Genomic DNA, 16,748 nt, shown 5'->3' on the forward strand with positions numbered 1-16,748 from the left:
GAGCATAATTTGTTCCAGAATCTTTCTCATAGTGCAGAACACTAATTAAGCGAAACAATTTACCCCTTATAAATTAATGTAAAATATGATGATGCATTCTGTGCAGAAAAAGTACTAAATGTTTTATCTTCTTCATGTCATTTATCCGGGAAATTTTGCGTACAGTAGTAGTACTTTATTCTTCACGATACTTCACTATTTCTTTTTCACTAGGAAGTTATCTATAGTCATTTGTTTCTGCTCTGCTTCAACACTTTGGAAAAATGTGCCACAACATTATCATGAAATAAATTTGTAGCTTGCGAAGCCACTGTTTTATTGAGGTGATGGTTTTCAGTGTACACTGCAACCAATTCCCATGCTTTCAGCATTTCTCTTACTGCGTCAGAAGTTGCTGCTTTGCTGTTACTGCCTCCTGCTCCTCCTCATCCTCTGAAGAACTCCTCCCCACAACTTCCTGTTGTGAAACACATTGCAACTCCAGAAGCTGTTCGATGATCATTTCTTGGCTCATCGATATCATTGTTATCCACTTCTAGTCCCGTGCTCTTGACCAAAGACACGACTTGTTGACTACAGGCTCCACAGGTACTAACTCAAATGCCTCAGAACGCACGACAACACACTCCGGCCAAAGCTTCTTCCCACGCCTCTTCGGTCGTCTTGACGCAGGCAATAATTTTGAAGTGATTTTTTCCAAAACTCCCTGAGAGTGAGATTGGTAGCCTCAGTCAAATCAAAGCGATACTTGAAAAGTGCTTTAGTGTAGAGCTTCTTAATGTTAGAAATAATCTGCTGGTCCATAGGCTGAAGTAACAGAGTGGCGTTGGGAGGCAGAAATTGGATCTTGATTAACTGAAATTCTTCAAGGAGGCGGTCTTGTAGGCTGGAGAATGGGCAGAAAGCATTGTCCATAACAAGCCAGATGGAGTGGCAGATTCATCTCGAGCAAACATATTTTTCACCAAAAAACCAAACACTTAATTGATCCAATCACCAAAGAGCCTTGTTGTTTGACCTCCACATCACATTTAACCTGCTCTTCTGGACTTTACATTTCTTGAGGGCTCGTGGAGTTTCCAGATGGTAAACGAGAAGTGGTTTAATTTTCAAATCACCGCCTGCATTCACACAGAATAGCAGTGTGAGATGGTCCTTCATTGGCTTGTGACTGGGCAACGCATTCTCCTCTGCTGTTATAAAGGTATGCTTCAGCGTCTTTTTCCAGAGTAAATGCATCGTGTCACAATTAAAAACCTGTTGTGGCAGATAACCCTCAGAATCTACGAGCATCTTGAAGTTACTGCTGAAGTTCTGTGTTGCCTTTGTGTCGGAGCAGGCTACTACACCAAGCCTCACAATGTGGTTCTTCTCTTAAACTTCTGGAACCACCCACGGCTGCCCTTAAACACTTCTTGAGCTGCTAATGATCCTGGCGTATTCTTAATGGGATCGCCAAAAATTATTCTCACCTTCTTACAAATAATGTCCTCGTTAACAGTGTCACCTTACAATTGCTTTTCATTTATCTGTATAAGGAGCAACTTTTTGATATCATCCACAATACAAAACCATTGTTTAGGTACTCTTGTCGCTCCCTTTGAAGCGGCTATCTCCTTAATCTTGTCCTCGTTCTTGAGGATAGTGCAAATAGTTGATATAGACTGTTATGTGTGTGCTAAATCAGCAATGCTTACATCTTGTTCACGGTTTCCAGTGATTTTACTTTTAATTTCTAAGGTCACTGTCTTTCTCTTATGGTCGTCTTCTTACGGCTGTATCTTCAAGGACATTTCTACGAAGGTTATTAAAATTTGCACACAAAACAATACTTTGTGAACACGAGTTTAGAAAAATATGTAATCACAAGCTGCACTAAGATGGTAGCACAAAGAGTGCTAAACGCGGACTGCAGTATGAACTAACAACATTGTTCGTATGCCACTGCCAACAATGAAAGGTGTTCATGTTGTTGAAAGCTTCCCCTGCTGTATGAATGGCTGGTGACGTCACACTAAATCGTCCTCACTCGTGATGTGAAACATTCCTCTTTGAGCGAGTCATTTTTTTTTACAGTTTGTTTTGCTCCGTATGCGAATTGCGCATTATGGGAGGTGCTAGTTAAACAAAGTTCCACTATACATATATTTATGTAGATGCATATGTAGAAATTACTTGTGTGTTGGGGGGGGAGGGGGTGGGGCATGGCCATGCATACAAATAAGATTTTTCAAAGACGACTGTAAATTTATTTTAATATTTGATATCTATTCAGAGGATGTCCTGCAATTAAGTTGATATATACACACTTACGAGGCGTTACCGAGTCTGTAACAACATGTAGTGATTCAAGAATTCCTACGTAAATTCTAGAACCACTCAGCCTTACACCGTCTCGAACACACGACATTTTAGATGTGAATGGGAGAAATGAACCCTATCTACTGCACATCACATGTCTGTGTGTGCAGGTCTGAAGTGTAGCGTGGGAAGACATTAGACACAGCAGTCGAACGGCACCTACAAGGAGTTGTCGGTCGTGCCATGGAAGTCGTAATGAAAGCACAAGGCAAAACCGAGGAGCTTCTGTGTTATTCTGTGCTGTTTTATAACTGTGACTATTGTTAGTGCCAAAAGAACAGTGGATTCGAATTGAAAAGGACTTTTAAGTAACTCGTAACCTGGACTTGCTAGAGGCAAGACATGTTCATGATTTCTATGGTTGTTAAGCCGCCTCTGTTGTAAATGTAAACGTGTTTCTAACGTTTGGACATATGAGGAGACTAACTTAACAGTATTCATTCATGTGGAGAGTGAGATTTGTAAAAGTTTGATGTTTAAATATACGTAGTTAAGTGAAGCAAAAGAAACTGTGTACGTCTACTTATTTTCATAAGTAGAAAGAGTCTTGAGAAATTCCTGTTCGTAGCAATATACTTCAGAGAAGAAGGAAAAGGGAGTTTGCAGCGGCAGGCTAACCAGCAAGAAAAGCCGGCTGACCACCTCAAGTAAGCCATATCGTTAAAGAAGTGGGAGTTTTCACACATACTTCACCACATTAAGTCGTCCAAACCACTAGAATTTGTCGACAGTGACAGGACAGAAGAAAACAAGAATTTAGAGACGAAAATGAGATAAGATGATGATATGTGTTGCTATAGCAACTGGGTATACCAAGACCAGAGAAATGTTTCATGTAATTGGATTCAGCCCAAAAATCAAATGCAGAAAATTTGTGAATGAAAAGAAGGGGAAGATGCAAGAAAGTCATAACGCTAAAAGAACGGAGAGAAGATCTCGACGTATTAGACTGAGAAGAGATATGCCGAGAACAATTTAAATAAAAAGATCCAGTGTGGGGAGTATACAGCTCTCACACGCATCGCGGGGACACAGACATGGAAAACAGCCCACATCCGATGCCACCACCAGCTGCTATTCACCAGTGCTGACCTGGCATCACATTCACTCACCTACACAGCGAGAATGCTATGCCGGGTGAGCGCAAAACAAAACTTTAGTATCTTAGTGAGAAGTAATACGAACTACTGAGTGAATTGTATTAGTGTAGTTATCATACTTAGAATTAAGTTTAAATGCTCACAAGGTCTAAAACTTGTAAAATCGTGGATTACGTACAGCAAGTTGAAGAAACTCAAGAACCAGTTATGGCTATGAAATTTAGTAAGGAAATGCCTGACTTGTCTGAGTTCGTAAAACTAATCGAGACTCAGAATGAGACTTTAAGGAAGGAACTAATTGCGACCCTGTAATTAGATGATCACTTCAAAATTCAGAATGAGAATTTTTAAAAAAAACCTAGACTTAATGAAGTCAATAAATTCTAAGTTAGATGCTCGGAATGAAATTCTAAAAAGTCGAATGACAAATATAGTCTTGCTGAATGTCAAAGTAGACGTTCAAAGCAAAGAATCTAGTAATTGATGTGAAGGCATGGGAGATTTGAAAACTGAATTCGACACCAAATGTAATAGTGTAGAATCGAAACCTATTGAAAACTTAGAATCTTTGGAAGGCATGTACAATAGTGAATATAATAATGTAAGACAGGAAACGAATACTTTCAAAGAGTGTGTAGATCAGCCTAAGGAATTAATGAGTTGTTATTTGACAAGTATGTAACGTAGGACAGAACTTCAAAGAAAATATATCCAGCTTTGATATTATAAATGTATGTAACTTGTAGGAGCCATTTGCAGAAATGATAGATCGAAAAGTTGCCGTGAGAGTAACCTCCGGAAAAGTTTTGACTATTGCTTCTTCCAAACTTAATGATGCCAGCAAGGTTACAGACAGTTCATGGAAGGAATTCAAACTTGTCCAGTATAAAGTAGAAAATAGAATAATTTTACCTTATTTTGTGTTACCTAGTGAAGTGGTAATTGTTTTGCAATGGGGAGAATGTCAAAAGAAATGTAAAGGGAAATACTTGTTTTGCAAGTACTCGAATAAGGTTAATATCAGATCCATGGGATCCGGGTGAAGTCATCTGTCCCCCTGGGGAAGTTAACATTCTGAGTGGCGGAGTGACGACCGAGTTGTTTTCGGTGTTTCTTCCAAAATTAGTTTTCCTGCACCGAATTCCCTTCAAATCTTAAACTATTCTGTCAGCTATTTCTGAATTCTTAAACTATCCTATAATTAGAAAACTGAATATGACTAAAACTTAGGAGACTCACAGAATAAAAAAGAAAGATCTCTAGACACAATAAAATGAATAGAATATTACATTAGTGGAAAGTGTAATATGATGGTACTATGTAAACAAAGTGATATCTAAACGAAATAAACAGAATAGAATATTATGTTTATGTAAAATATAATATCGTGTGATTAGTTGAACAACTATTATACTGTAGTGTATAATTTTGTATAGAATATTTTATACCTTTTATGAAATGTGATGTAGATGGGAGGGTTTGTATAGGTTTTGAAAGGGGTGTGTATAGTAGATTAAAGCATGGTTTACGAGAACACCTGAATCATGGCTAACACTACTGCATCACACCTTTCAAACAACCCTCACAAACAAGTGTGCCTGATTCTTCACCACTTACTGTTTCCATAGGGTTGCTAAGATTTCCTTCGGGGACCTCAACCTCAAGGGTGAAGGTGGGAATGTCCGTTCTGTAGGAGATGTTTTAACACCAAACCTCCTCCCACATCTCACTCAAGTACCTGCAAGGTAGGGATCCTGGAGAATGGGGGGGGGGGGGGTCCTGTCTTTGGGGCTATATTCTTTCTCTTCGTTGATCTTAGCAACCATATCTATTTTTTCCTTTCTTACTTCTCATTTGAGGACCTGTCTATGTTTTCCATCTTTCCATATTCACATACTTCTATTGTAGAAGTCCTTCATGGTTTCTAATGACCTAAATCTTGTTTTCAGATAAGAAGGCCGAAGAATCAGACCGCACGAACACACACACACACACACACACACACACACACACACACACACACACACACACACTAATACATTTATACACAAACAATGAAATTACAGATTAGAAAGATGTGAGAACCACTAAGGGTTGTGGGGAGAAAAAAAATGTGTACATCTGGAAATATGCACACATTGTTTTTTTATTATAATGGTTCCACTTTGCCTATTTATATAAATACTATCACATATGCATATACATATACGAACTATGACAATTCCATATCGCATATATACATAAGTATATAAAAATACTATGGTAATTCTACATCAGGTACACATAAGAAGAAGGCGTGAGCAATGAAAGAGTTAGTGACAAAAGAACAGTGGCGTTGAATTGAAAAGGACTTTTAAGTAACTCGTAACCTGGACTTGCTAGAGGCAAGACATGTTCATAATTTCTGTGGTTGTTAAGCCACCTCTGTTGTAAATGTAAACATGTTTCTAACATTTGGACACATGAGGAGACTAACTTAACAGTATTCATTCATATGGAGTGTGAGATTTGTAAAAGTTTGATGTTTAAATATACATTGTTAAGAGAAGCAAAAGAAACTGTGTACGTCTACTTATTTTTATAAGTAGAAAGAGTCTTGAGAAATTCCTGTTCCTAGCAATATACTTCGGAGAAGAAGGAAAAGGGAGTTTGTAGCAGCAGGCTAACCAGCAAGAAAAGCCGGCTGACCACCTCAAGTAAGCCATATTGTTAAAGAAGTGGTAGTTTGCACACATACTTCACCACTTTAAGCTGTCCAAACTGTTAGAAACAGTACCAAAAAACATGACAGGAGAACAAAGTGGATTCTGTAAATAGTGATCAGTTACTAAAATAAATTTATAACTTTTTTGGAAAAGTTACAGAAATGAATGATAAAGTAACACAACTCGCTGTTATCCCACGTACACAAGCTGCCAGGATGGAAGAATACAGAAATCGTGCACTTTTTGGTCGCAGGAGACTTTGCCCGGTGCCCAGTTTTCGTTTGCCGCAGCATGTATATTTTTCATGCTGGAGGTGGAATTGACAGGACTACAACCATTTTGTTTTCGTTCAACAAAATTTGTATATTTTTCTTCTCGACTGTAGCATGAAACATATATTGTACATCACCCCATCTGTCATGGAACACACATACAAATGTGTACTGTGCATCAGTTAAATTTTGTCTTACATCAGGGGCGGGCAGGAATCCTGCACGTGTGTGGTGCACTTGCACGTGTGCAGTTAACAGGTGTTCAGCGTGCACACAGGGGCAAGCTGGCCACCCGCTTCTCTGCACTCCCCACCATACCGTCTCCCCGCTTCTTCCTCTGTAATAAGTTTTGTTTCCTGGCCTGCTTTATTGAATGAAGGAATAAGGTTACTACGAGTGCTTGAAAGAAATCATGGTTTGAAAGAGTACCTATTACCTACGATACGTTGTATTTAATTATCACAGGTGGAGTTTACAATACGTTTAATGTCTGGAACAAAATTTCTACATACAGAAAAACGCAAACAGTTACGTAAATTTTCATTACTGATGTTTGCTCTTAACCGAGACTTATTAATTTTCATAACAGAAAAAAATCTCTCACAAACGTATGTCTAGCCTAACATATTATCTTTGCGGCTTCACGGTGGAGACGAGGAAACTCTTGCTGTGGAAAGTCGTGATAAAAATCTATTACACGTCTTGCCAATAGGAACTTGTCTCTCATACGAGAACTACGCTATAGAATCTACAGTGTAGATCTATTAATTCCATTTGCAACTACAGAAACAGCAAATTGTCTCGAGAACTATTCAAAACCTTGGGATAAGTATGATATATCCCCAAATCGCTTGAGAAATTCCTCTTTTATTGTACTAAGTACGGGAACATATTGAACGCCATTATAATAAATTTCAATATTAAACTTCCACTGACCAGCGAGAATACTGTCACATATTATACATTTCCAATTTTCACGTTTTTGCACAAAGAAAAAATGATTCTCCCATTCCTTTTTAAAAGATAGCAAATCTCCACTTCTGTGTTTCCTTGTTTCACTCTGCATTTTCCGGTTCTTGAAATACAACGCTCACTATGTAGTGGTCACTTCACTTCAACGTCCGCAGCTTAGCCTGGCGCTACACTGCCGCAACGTGCCGGCTGTCGCCACTGCTCCATTCGACGATTGCACGCGACCAGCACACGTGCAGCACTATGTGCTCATGAGCCGCGTGCAACGTTTGCCCGCCCCTGTCTTACATACTCCACAGTGTCATGAAACACAGCTTCTGTGAAGGCCATCTGATCTTGACATTTGGTCATTTCCCCTTGTCAGTGGTGCTTTAGAGAAGCAAGAACGTGTACTCATCTTCGGTATTGACAATGAGTAATGGCCAGCCTTATACTTCTGCACAGCTCAGTAAGAGGGAACGAGTCGGTGAGCACGAATCGACTGCAGTGTCACTATCCTGAGTCTCGCCATACTCGTGGATGGAAGCCCACTAGCCACCTCGATTTATAAAGTATGTAACATGCAACATCCAGTTCTGATCTCTGTGATAGAGGATTTGAGACTTGGATGGTACGGACATGTTCAGTGAGTGGATGATACGAGAATAATCAGAAAGTAATACGTGATGACCAGAGAGATTCTGGGAAGACAGAGAACAGTGGAGAGGCCTTCGTTCCAAACCAGACCCAGCCAGTGACTGGAAGCTGTACATCATGATGATGATAATTGCTGATGTTGAAAATTTGTAATTTTCTGTTGTTAAATAATGGTAATTCAGAAACTGGCTGACTTAGTTTTTTGCAATAAGCATTTAAAAAAAACTGTCATAAAAAAAATGGAAATTTTACATGAAGATTGTTGTCAGATAATTTTTTGCTTTCTTGAGATACTTTTAAAGTCTTAACTCAGTAACACTGCCTTGGATCATTTCACTCAACTTTTGGTAAGCAACCACCTTCAGAAAAGATTATTTGGAATCAGTACGAAGAAGTCCACGGGGTCATGTTTCAATCAGTGATGAATTTTGTAAAGCTCATCCAAAACTGGTCATCGTTTCAGAAAGTGTTGATGCTACGTGCAGCACAATTGGAGAGGACTGGCACGTGAGTTACTGTGAGATACAGAATTACACGATGATTCACCACGAACTTAACAGCTCTAGTTCTGTTGCCGTCTGGCGGTAGAACGAGTGACTTAGGGAACTGGACAGAGACGTTACTGATGTACAGAATGGACAGCACTTCTGAACTGCTTGATCCACCCACGAGCATTAGGCATCAGTAATGTGCCCGTGCACAGAAGGGGGTACTCAGTGTGTGCTTTCAGCTCGTTATTCATTGTTTTTTGTTATTGTTGACAACTGTGGCCAGCTTCCATCTGGACCATTTGCACATTTTTCAGAAAGTGAATTTTCATAGACGCACTAATTAAACATATAAAATATTTTTTTGCCAGCAGACTTCCTTCCCCTCCACCCCTCCACCTGGTGCAAAACCCTTTCTTTGTACCGATTGCTGCATATTCAAGAAATGCGATGCAGCAAAGGTTCGAGTGCCCTGATCTTGGAGTATAGTATAGAAAGGTAGCTCTATGATCTTATATCGTAATGAGGTACCTCGATAATTGTTTATTACTGTACACCGCATACGTAATTCTGAGGAGGAGGAGGAGGAGGAGATTAGCATTTTACAACCCGTCAACTACAACGTCATTAGATATGGAGTAAAGCTTGGATGAGAGAAGGATGGGGAAGGAAATTGGCCATGCCCTTTCAAAGGAACCATCCCAGCATTTGCCTGAAGCAATTTAGGGAAACCATCGAAAACCTAAATCGAGATGGCCAGACAAAATGTTTCAACCGTTGTCCCCACAAATACGAATCCAGTGTGCTAACCACTGCGCCACCTCGCTTGGTCGTACACAGTTCTGAGTAATTGCGACGCATACATTAGTTCTAATGGAACCAGTTAATGTTCTGAAAAGTTTGAGTAATTTTTTTACATATTAGTTTTGTCTTTGCACTTATCAGCATAACGGAAGTCTGTTATTCCACGTGGGAAATAGCAGATGTCATGATTTGTTGTGGTCTAGCAAATGGAAGCATCTGTGAAGCCCATGTCTTGTATATTGGCAAATATCCGGACTTCTGGGTACCATCAGTGCAGTTATTCATCAGTCTTTTCCAGAAACTAGCATTTCACAAGCCTATTGAAACAAAAACTGGTTTCACTAGCACTAATGTACGCATTGCACTTGCCCAAAATTGTGAAAATGGGTTATAATAATAACTCTAACAGATGTTTCCATGGACAGTAAGAGAGCATTGTGTCCTTATTGTTTATTGCATTTTGTAGGTCATTCATAATGTTTGCAGTAGAAGAGATATTACTCACAGGAGTGAAATTCCAAGTGCTCTTGCTTCTTAAGCTATGCATTTTACAGCACACGTTTACTGGATATTTTTGCCTTGTTTTGGTCAATACTAGCACCTCGTAATATGTGAGCTACTTTTTTTAAATATGTGTGTGTGTGTGTGTGTGTGTGTGTGTGATATAACTTCTTCTCCTTTTTTTTTTTTACTATCCGATAACTTATAGGCACCCCTTGTAGTAATAATTTCCTTACCTGGAATGATAGTCAGATCTGGTTGTGCTTAAAAATAGGCAGCATTACTTGTTCGAACATTATGAATTACCTGGAAGAAAACTGTCTATTGACATACAGTCAACACAGGTTTAGAAAACATCGTTCTTGTGAAACACAACTAGCTCTTTATTTGCATAAAGTGTTGAGTGCTATTGACAAGGGACTTCAGATTAATTCCATATTTCTGGATTTCCAGAAGGCTTTTGACACTGTACCACACAAGCGACTTGTAGTGAAATTGCGTGCTTATGGAATATCATCTCAGTTATGCGACTGTGTGTGTGTGACTTCCTATCCGGAAGGTCACAGTTCGTAGTAATTGATGGAAAGTCATTCAGTAAAACAGAAGTGATTTCTGGCATTCCCCAATGTAGTGGTATAGGCCCTGTGCTGTTCCTTATCTATATAAACGATTTGTGAGACAGTCAGAACAGCAGTCTTAGATTGTTTGCAGATGACTCTGTCATTTATTGACTAATATAAAGTCATCAGAATATCAAAATAAATTGCAAAACGATTTAGAAAAGATATCTGAATGGTGCGAAAATTGGCAGTTGCTCCTAAATAACGAAAAGTGTGAGGTCATCCACACGAATGCTAAAAGGAATTCGTTTAACTTCGGTTACACAATAAATCAGTCAAATCTAAAGGCCATGAATTCAACTGAATACCTAGGAATTACAATTACGAAGAACCTAAATTGGAAGTAACACACAGAAAATGTTGTGGGGAAGGCTGACCAAAGACTGTGTTTTATTGGCGGGACACTTAGAAAAGGTAACAGATCTACTAAGGGGGCTGCCTACACTATGCTTGTCCATCCTCTTTTAGAATACTTCTGCATGATGTGGGATTCTTACCAGATAGGACTGACGGAGTACATCAAAAATGTTCAAAGAAGGGCAGCACGTTTTATATTATCACGAAATATGGGAGGGTGTGTCACTGAAATGATACAGGATTTGGGTTGGACATAATTTAAAAAAAAGGTGTTTTCCATTGCTATGGAATCTTCTCCTGAAATTCCGAACACCAACTTTCTACTCCGAATGCGAAAATATTTTGTTGACATTGACCTACATAGAGAGAAAGGATCACCATGATAAAATAAGGGAAATCAGAGCTCGTACGGAAAGATATGGGTGTTCGTTCTCTCCGCGCGCTATACGAGATTGGAATAATAGAGAATTGTGAAGGTGGTTCGATGAACCCTGTGCCAGGCACTTAAATGTTATTTGCATAGTATCTGTGTAGATGTAGATGTAGATTCAAGGGGATTCAATGATAGTTCTCCCATTTCAAGGCAGAACATACAGGAAGTCACCCTTAAAGTCTAAGAGACATTAAACATTAAGCTGAAATCTACATATCATCACGATATTGTCAGTCGGAAGTTGGCTGCTACTACCTCTCTCTCAGCCTGTAAACTCTGTAGGATGGTGTGGTGGTGCAGCGAGAAGCATTTTAACGAGGTTGACGCCGTGTGCACAGAAGGCTACTGTTTATATTTCCATGACCATCTGTTGTCTTGACACATTGTGATTCACAAAACCTTCCATTTGGGGAAAAATGTGTCAGGAAGGGGGAGGGGCAGCCACACCAGTTTGGGAACTTGGTCAAATCTCTCTCCCTCTGCCATGCACTGTACGGTGTCTTCCAGACTATCTATGTGGTTGTAGGTATGTCGCCAGATTCTAGAAAGTTTTTTTTCTCTGTTTCAGGGAGCAACGTCCTCAGAAGGCTCTTCACACCCTTTACGGTAAGATCCTGCATTCAAAATATGTCTCTGCATATCTCGTTTCTTATAGCACAGCTGTATAATCTCTCTTTGTTAGGAGAGCAACAAATAAAGTTGATTAAACTTTCGTTTAATGAGGGTGGTCCCACTCCAGATTTGATTTTGCATCAAAGAATTGAACAGTAGCATTCTCTGAGTGGGACTCGATCTATTAACTGATGTGAGAGGGAGTGTGTGTTCTTAAACTGAGGTGCCGTTGTGACAAAATGCAAAATCTAAAATGGTGTGCAGAATTCTGCTCGTAAACATCACAGGGGCTTTTATCTGACCTTAAGTGGCAAGTACTATTGACAGTCTAAAATGCCACACGCTAATCAAATACTAAACAATACATCCCTAGCCAAACAGTTTTTGGTGCGGGAGAACCTGGATTCTCTTCGCGGTACCTCCTCGGATTTTCCCCGAGGTAGGGAGGTCTGGAACGGCTTTTGCTCAGCCTCGTGAGGCCAGATGAGGAGTTGCTAGAATAGAGAAGCAACGAGACTACTGGCATTCGTAGGTTGGTAGTAACAGCTGGAGGGATTGGCGACGTGGCATTCGCTTTTCCCTAGCATTGCCTCTCGTAGGCAGCAGCCAGCCAGTCAGAACGTGCCTAAGGTGTAGTCCGTGTGTGGTGGTGTTTTCACAGAAGTGCATGAACACCTCAGCAGCAGTCTCCATCTCGTGCTTCAACAACTACTGCTCTAACTCTGTGCACACCTCGTTTTAAGGTTTAATATATTGCTGTTGAATAACTAGTACTGCGTAACTGACTTCAGATTTAGGCCAGTTGGCCTACTTGACTCAAAATGCACCCAGTGTTACAGTGGGTATAACAAATTTCAATTCATTACAACGGGAAAAGTAGCATGAATAGATTAGAAGAACAAGCTGACCCACAAATAGGAGAATGCCAGGCTGGTTTTCGGAAGGGACGATCATGCATACAACAGATCTGGAATCTGAAAATGATTCTGCAGATGAGAAACACCCGAAACACAGTGGTCACTTTTGTAGATTTTAAAAAGGCCTACGACTCAATAGACAGAGTAGCGCTCTGCAAGACGCCGGAAGAATTCAGCATTGACAGAAAGACAAGAGCAATCATTCGGGAAACATTAACTGACACAGTCTCCGAGGTTAAATTTATGGGGGATATCTCGGAACCATTTGAAATCCAAACTGGAGTGCAACAGGGTGACGGACTTTCACCATTACTCTTTAATATCATCCTTGAAAAAATTATCAGGACATGGGAAAAAGAAGTCAAAGGAATCCAAATTGGCATTAGAAAAGATAATAGATTCAATGTGAAGTGTTTAGCTTTTGCAGATGACCTTGCAACCCTCACAAATAATAGAAAAGAAGCCACTAACGCCATAGAGAAGTTACACGAAATTGCACAAAGAACTGGCCTGCAAATTTCGTATGAGAAAAACCAGTACATAGAAAGAGTGCCACAAGACAAATTGCCTATTGTGACAACCCATGGGAAAATCGTACAAGTATCACATTTTAAGTACTTGGGAGGAATCATCCAGCCGTCAGGGATCAACATAAAGGCCAATGAGGAAAGAATAAAAAAACAACAGCAAGCATATAAACTCACGTGGAACTATTATAACAAAACGTCCATATCCATTAACGCAAAATTGAGGCACTACAACACTGTCGTACTTCCAGAGGCACTGTATGCATCTGAAACAACACAAGTAGGTGGGCAAACTAAAATCAAAGAAATAGAGAAACAAGAAAGGAAAATTCTCAGGAAAATTTTTGGCCCAATACAAGAGCAAGAAATCTGGAAGAAGAGACAAACATCAGAATTATATAAATACACAGACATGATAACGGATACAATAAGGAAAAGAAGAATGCAGTTCTACGGACACAGGATGAATGAAAACAGAATTTCAAAGCGAATTCTTAAAGCCATCAACTCAGGCAGGGGAAAAACAAAATGGATAAAATAAGTTGAAGAGGACCTCAGACAAGCACACATAACAGTAAACGATGCAGAAAATAGAACTGAATTCAGGAACATCATCAAAACATAAATTTGACACCACAACACAGAAGAGATCAGGATGCAAATGGACAGCGGGGCGAAAGAAACAACACAGTGAACACATGAAGAAAATTTGGGCTCAGAAAAAACATAAACAATCATCATAAAGGAATTCAAGTTCAAATGCTCTCTTTAAATGGGAATAATCGAAAATAATAATAATAATAATAATAATAATGAAATACTGTGTAACTGGAGTGAGATTGTTTGCTGTTGATACTGTTGTCTATAGGGTGGCTGCAAAGTGGGAAGACAGTGAAATGAAGGAAGGCCGCAGAGTTTTGATATCTGAACAGTTTCTAGCTGGTGTACATCACTCTCAAAAACAAATCTCAACCTTTGCACACTACTTTCAAATGAGCCTGATTTATCTCAGAATAAAAAGATTGTCTTGTGAATCACTGTTTATTCCCATCAGCCGAAGCTTTTTCTTGAGAACTGGTGTCCGACACAGATAGATGCATAACGAGCAGCAAAAACGTACTGTGTCTGTGTGTCCTTTTGTATTTACCCAGAAAATTGACAGAGCGTCAGTTACGCAACATTGCTTCTTCAGTGGTGATATAAACTGAGTTGTAGTGGATTTATGCTGATAATAAAGAAAAATTAAACATGATTATGTCATTCAGTTTATACTAATGTAATTTTAGATAATAAATAAAGTAATTAACAGGCAAGGTATGTAGGACTATTGGGTCAGTGCTGCTCGAGATGCGTGCTAGCACCCTTGAAGCTGTATGTGTAGCGATATCGGTGGTCTCCCACCAGTTAACGTGTGTACGTGACTGTCTTTATTGTGTGTATCATCGGCATCCAGCAATTTGTAACCAAATATATGACGTTGGATTGAACTAACAGTTCTGTTGTTGCTGTGAAATAAAATAGTTGCGATGAATAGTGTGTTTGTGTCCACAGATGCGCCTGTCCACAGATGCGCCCCTGTAATCTCTTAACAAGAGCATAGGGAAATTGTCAACCTTCATTTCATCCCCTGAGGTACCACACTTACCTAGCATACAACTTGTATGTGTTAAAGTGGTGTTAGAACAATATTACATGTCTTAGTAGTGAAGGCTACTTCAAAACATTGTTTTTTTTCCTAACATTGCCTACAAATCAAAAGAATTTTGTGGATATTGTGGCTGTTGACAAAGAATTGGAGGTAGATTGAGGATGAATTGCAAATGAAAAAAGATGTAAGGTTGATAGAAGTGGAGTAGGCACTGACAGAAAAAGAGAGAGAGAGAGACCAGCATTGGACGAATTAAGTGCGGAAGTGACTAGAGCAGGAGAAGAGATGCGGATACAGTGGCTGAAGAACAGCTTTTGAAATTCTGGAGGAGGGGATAATTTTACCCATCTAAAAAAAATAACAATGGGGGCATTCTTTAATCAAAAAAGACGCTGTAAATATTCCAGAATTCAAGTTGAGAATAGCTGGTATTATGAGTAATTTTCAAGCAGATAACCTCAATGTAGCAAAGTCATGTCACTTAAAAAAGGCAAGTCTTCCAGTCCAGATTCTGTAACTGTTAGAGTGCACTAATGAATTAGCTGTGTTAATAAATGAACAGCACCAGTTTGCTTTTGTTTTACAGTATTAATTTTTATTTTGTTAACCGGTTTTCAGCATAAAAGGCCATCTTTAGACACTTACTAAATATTGTCACCAAAGAAGTTACAATGTTTGCAAACGACATTGGAAGAGAACTAACATATCTAGACTCAAGCAGAAACATACAGTAACATATCTGACAGTGTGGTGGTAATGTAACGAAAAAGTAAAAAAATTGAACAGTAAATAAATAAAAATGGAGTAGACAGGAAAAATCACCAACTTTGTCCTGCACACAGCAAACTATTTTGTTCACTCCCACCCACATAGGGAGAAATGACCGTTGTGCTAAAATAAGAGAAATCAGAGCCTGCACGGAACACCAACTTTCAGCTGCAACATGATAATACACCAGTTTTGTGACTACACAACTTATTGCAAAATTCGGCTGGACTGTCATACCACATCCACCGTACAGTCCCAATTTAGGGCCTTAACTCTTCCATATCCTTGGGCCTCTGAAAGATGGACCGTGAGCTTTTCAAGAGTAAAGTGGTAGAGGAATAGCCTGAAAGTGTTTCTGTGGGACCTCAGCCGAATACACGGGTTTAACACTCACGAAGACGTAGCGTTTTCATCCCATACTTCCGAAGTGTATTACTCTTGAGCTATAGCCTTAGGATGCTGAATGGCATTAGGTTAAATTGTATTTATAGTTTAATTTTTACAACAGTCTGTTGTGCAATTAATTTTGAAGATAAATTTGGTTTCAGGAACCACTGTCTGGGACACCGTGCGTCTAATATCACCAAAACTGTGTCAGACTTGTCTCGGTGTTCATCAAATTATTTTTGTGTGTCACATTATATAATTTGGAGTATACTGCACATCATTATTGATGATCATTCTTAAAGAAAATAATGATTAGGTGAAACAGTTCTTTTAAAATTCCTCAGACATACTTCTAATTATAAAATGTGAGGCATAAACTAATTCTTCGAGTGTCGAGAGAGGCACGACACAGTTCGAGTGATATTAGATACGTGATGTCCCAGATAATGGTGCTGAAAATTAAACGTGTATTCAGAATTGATTGTATAAACAAGTTGTTCTGGTACTTAAACTATTTATAGATAAATAAATAAGAGAGGGCTTCAATAAGTAGTGCAACACATCTATTTTCTCATCTAATTTTGGTTGAGAAAAATCAACATTTGTTGCGGGGTGCTGTGGAATATTTGCACTTCAGCAC

The 16,748-nt window shown here is 39.2% G+C and overlaps 1 protein-coding gene across 2 annotated transcripts in view; it reads left to right on the top strand.

Moving 5' to 3' along the window:
• The window catches only part of LOC126213182 (uncharacterized), a 222,561-nt gene that overhangs the window by 161,275 nt on the left and 44,538 nt on the right, over positions 1-16,748 (top strand). For both annotated transcript variants that reach the window (XM_049940810.1, XM_049940811.1), the window contains one exon: positions 11,818-11,855. In XM_049940810.1, the coding sequence (XP_049796767.1) occupies positions 11,818-11,855 (38 nt within the window). The remainder of the gene's footprint in view (positions 1-11,817; positions 11,856-16,748) is intronic.

Source organism: Schistocerca nitens, chromosome 11 (genome assembly GCF_023898315.1).
Source record: "Schistocerca nitens isolate TAMUIC-IGC-003100 chromosome 11, iqSchNite1.1, whole genome shotgun sequence".
Taxonomy (NCBI): Eukaryota; Metazoa; Arthropoda; class Insecta; order Orthoptera; family Acrididae; genus Schistocerca; species Schistocerca nitens.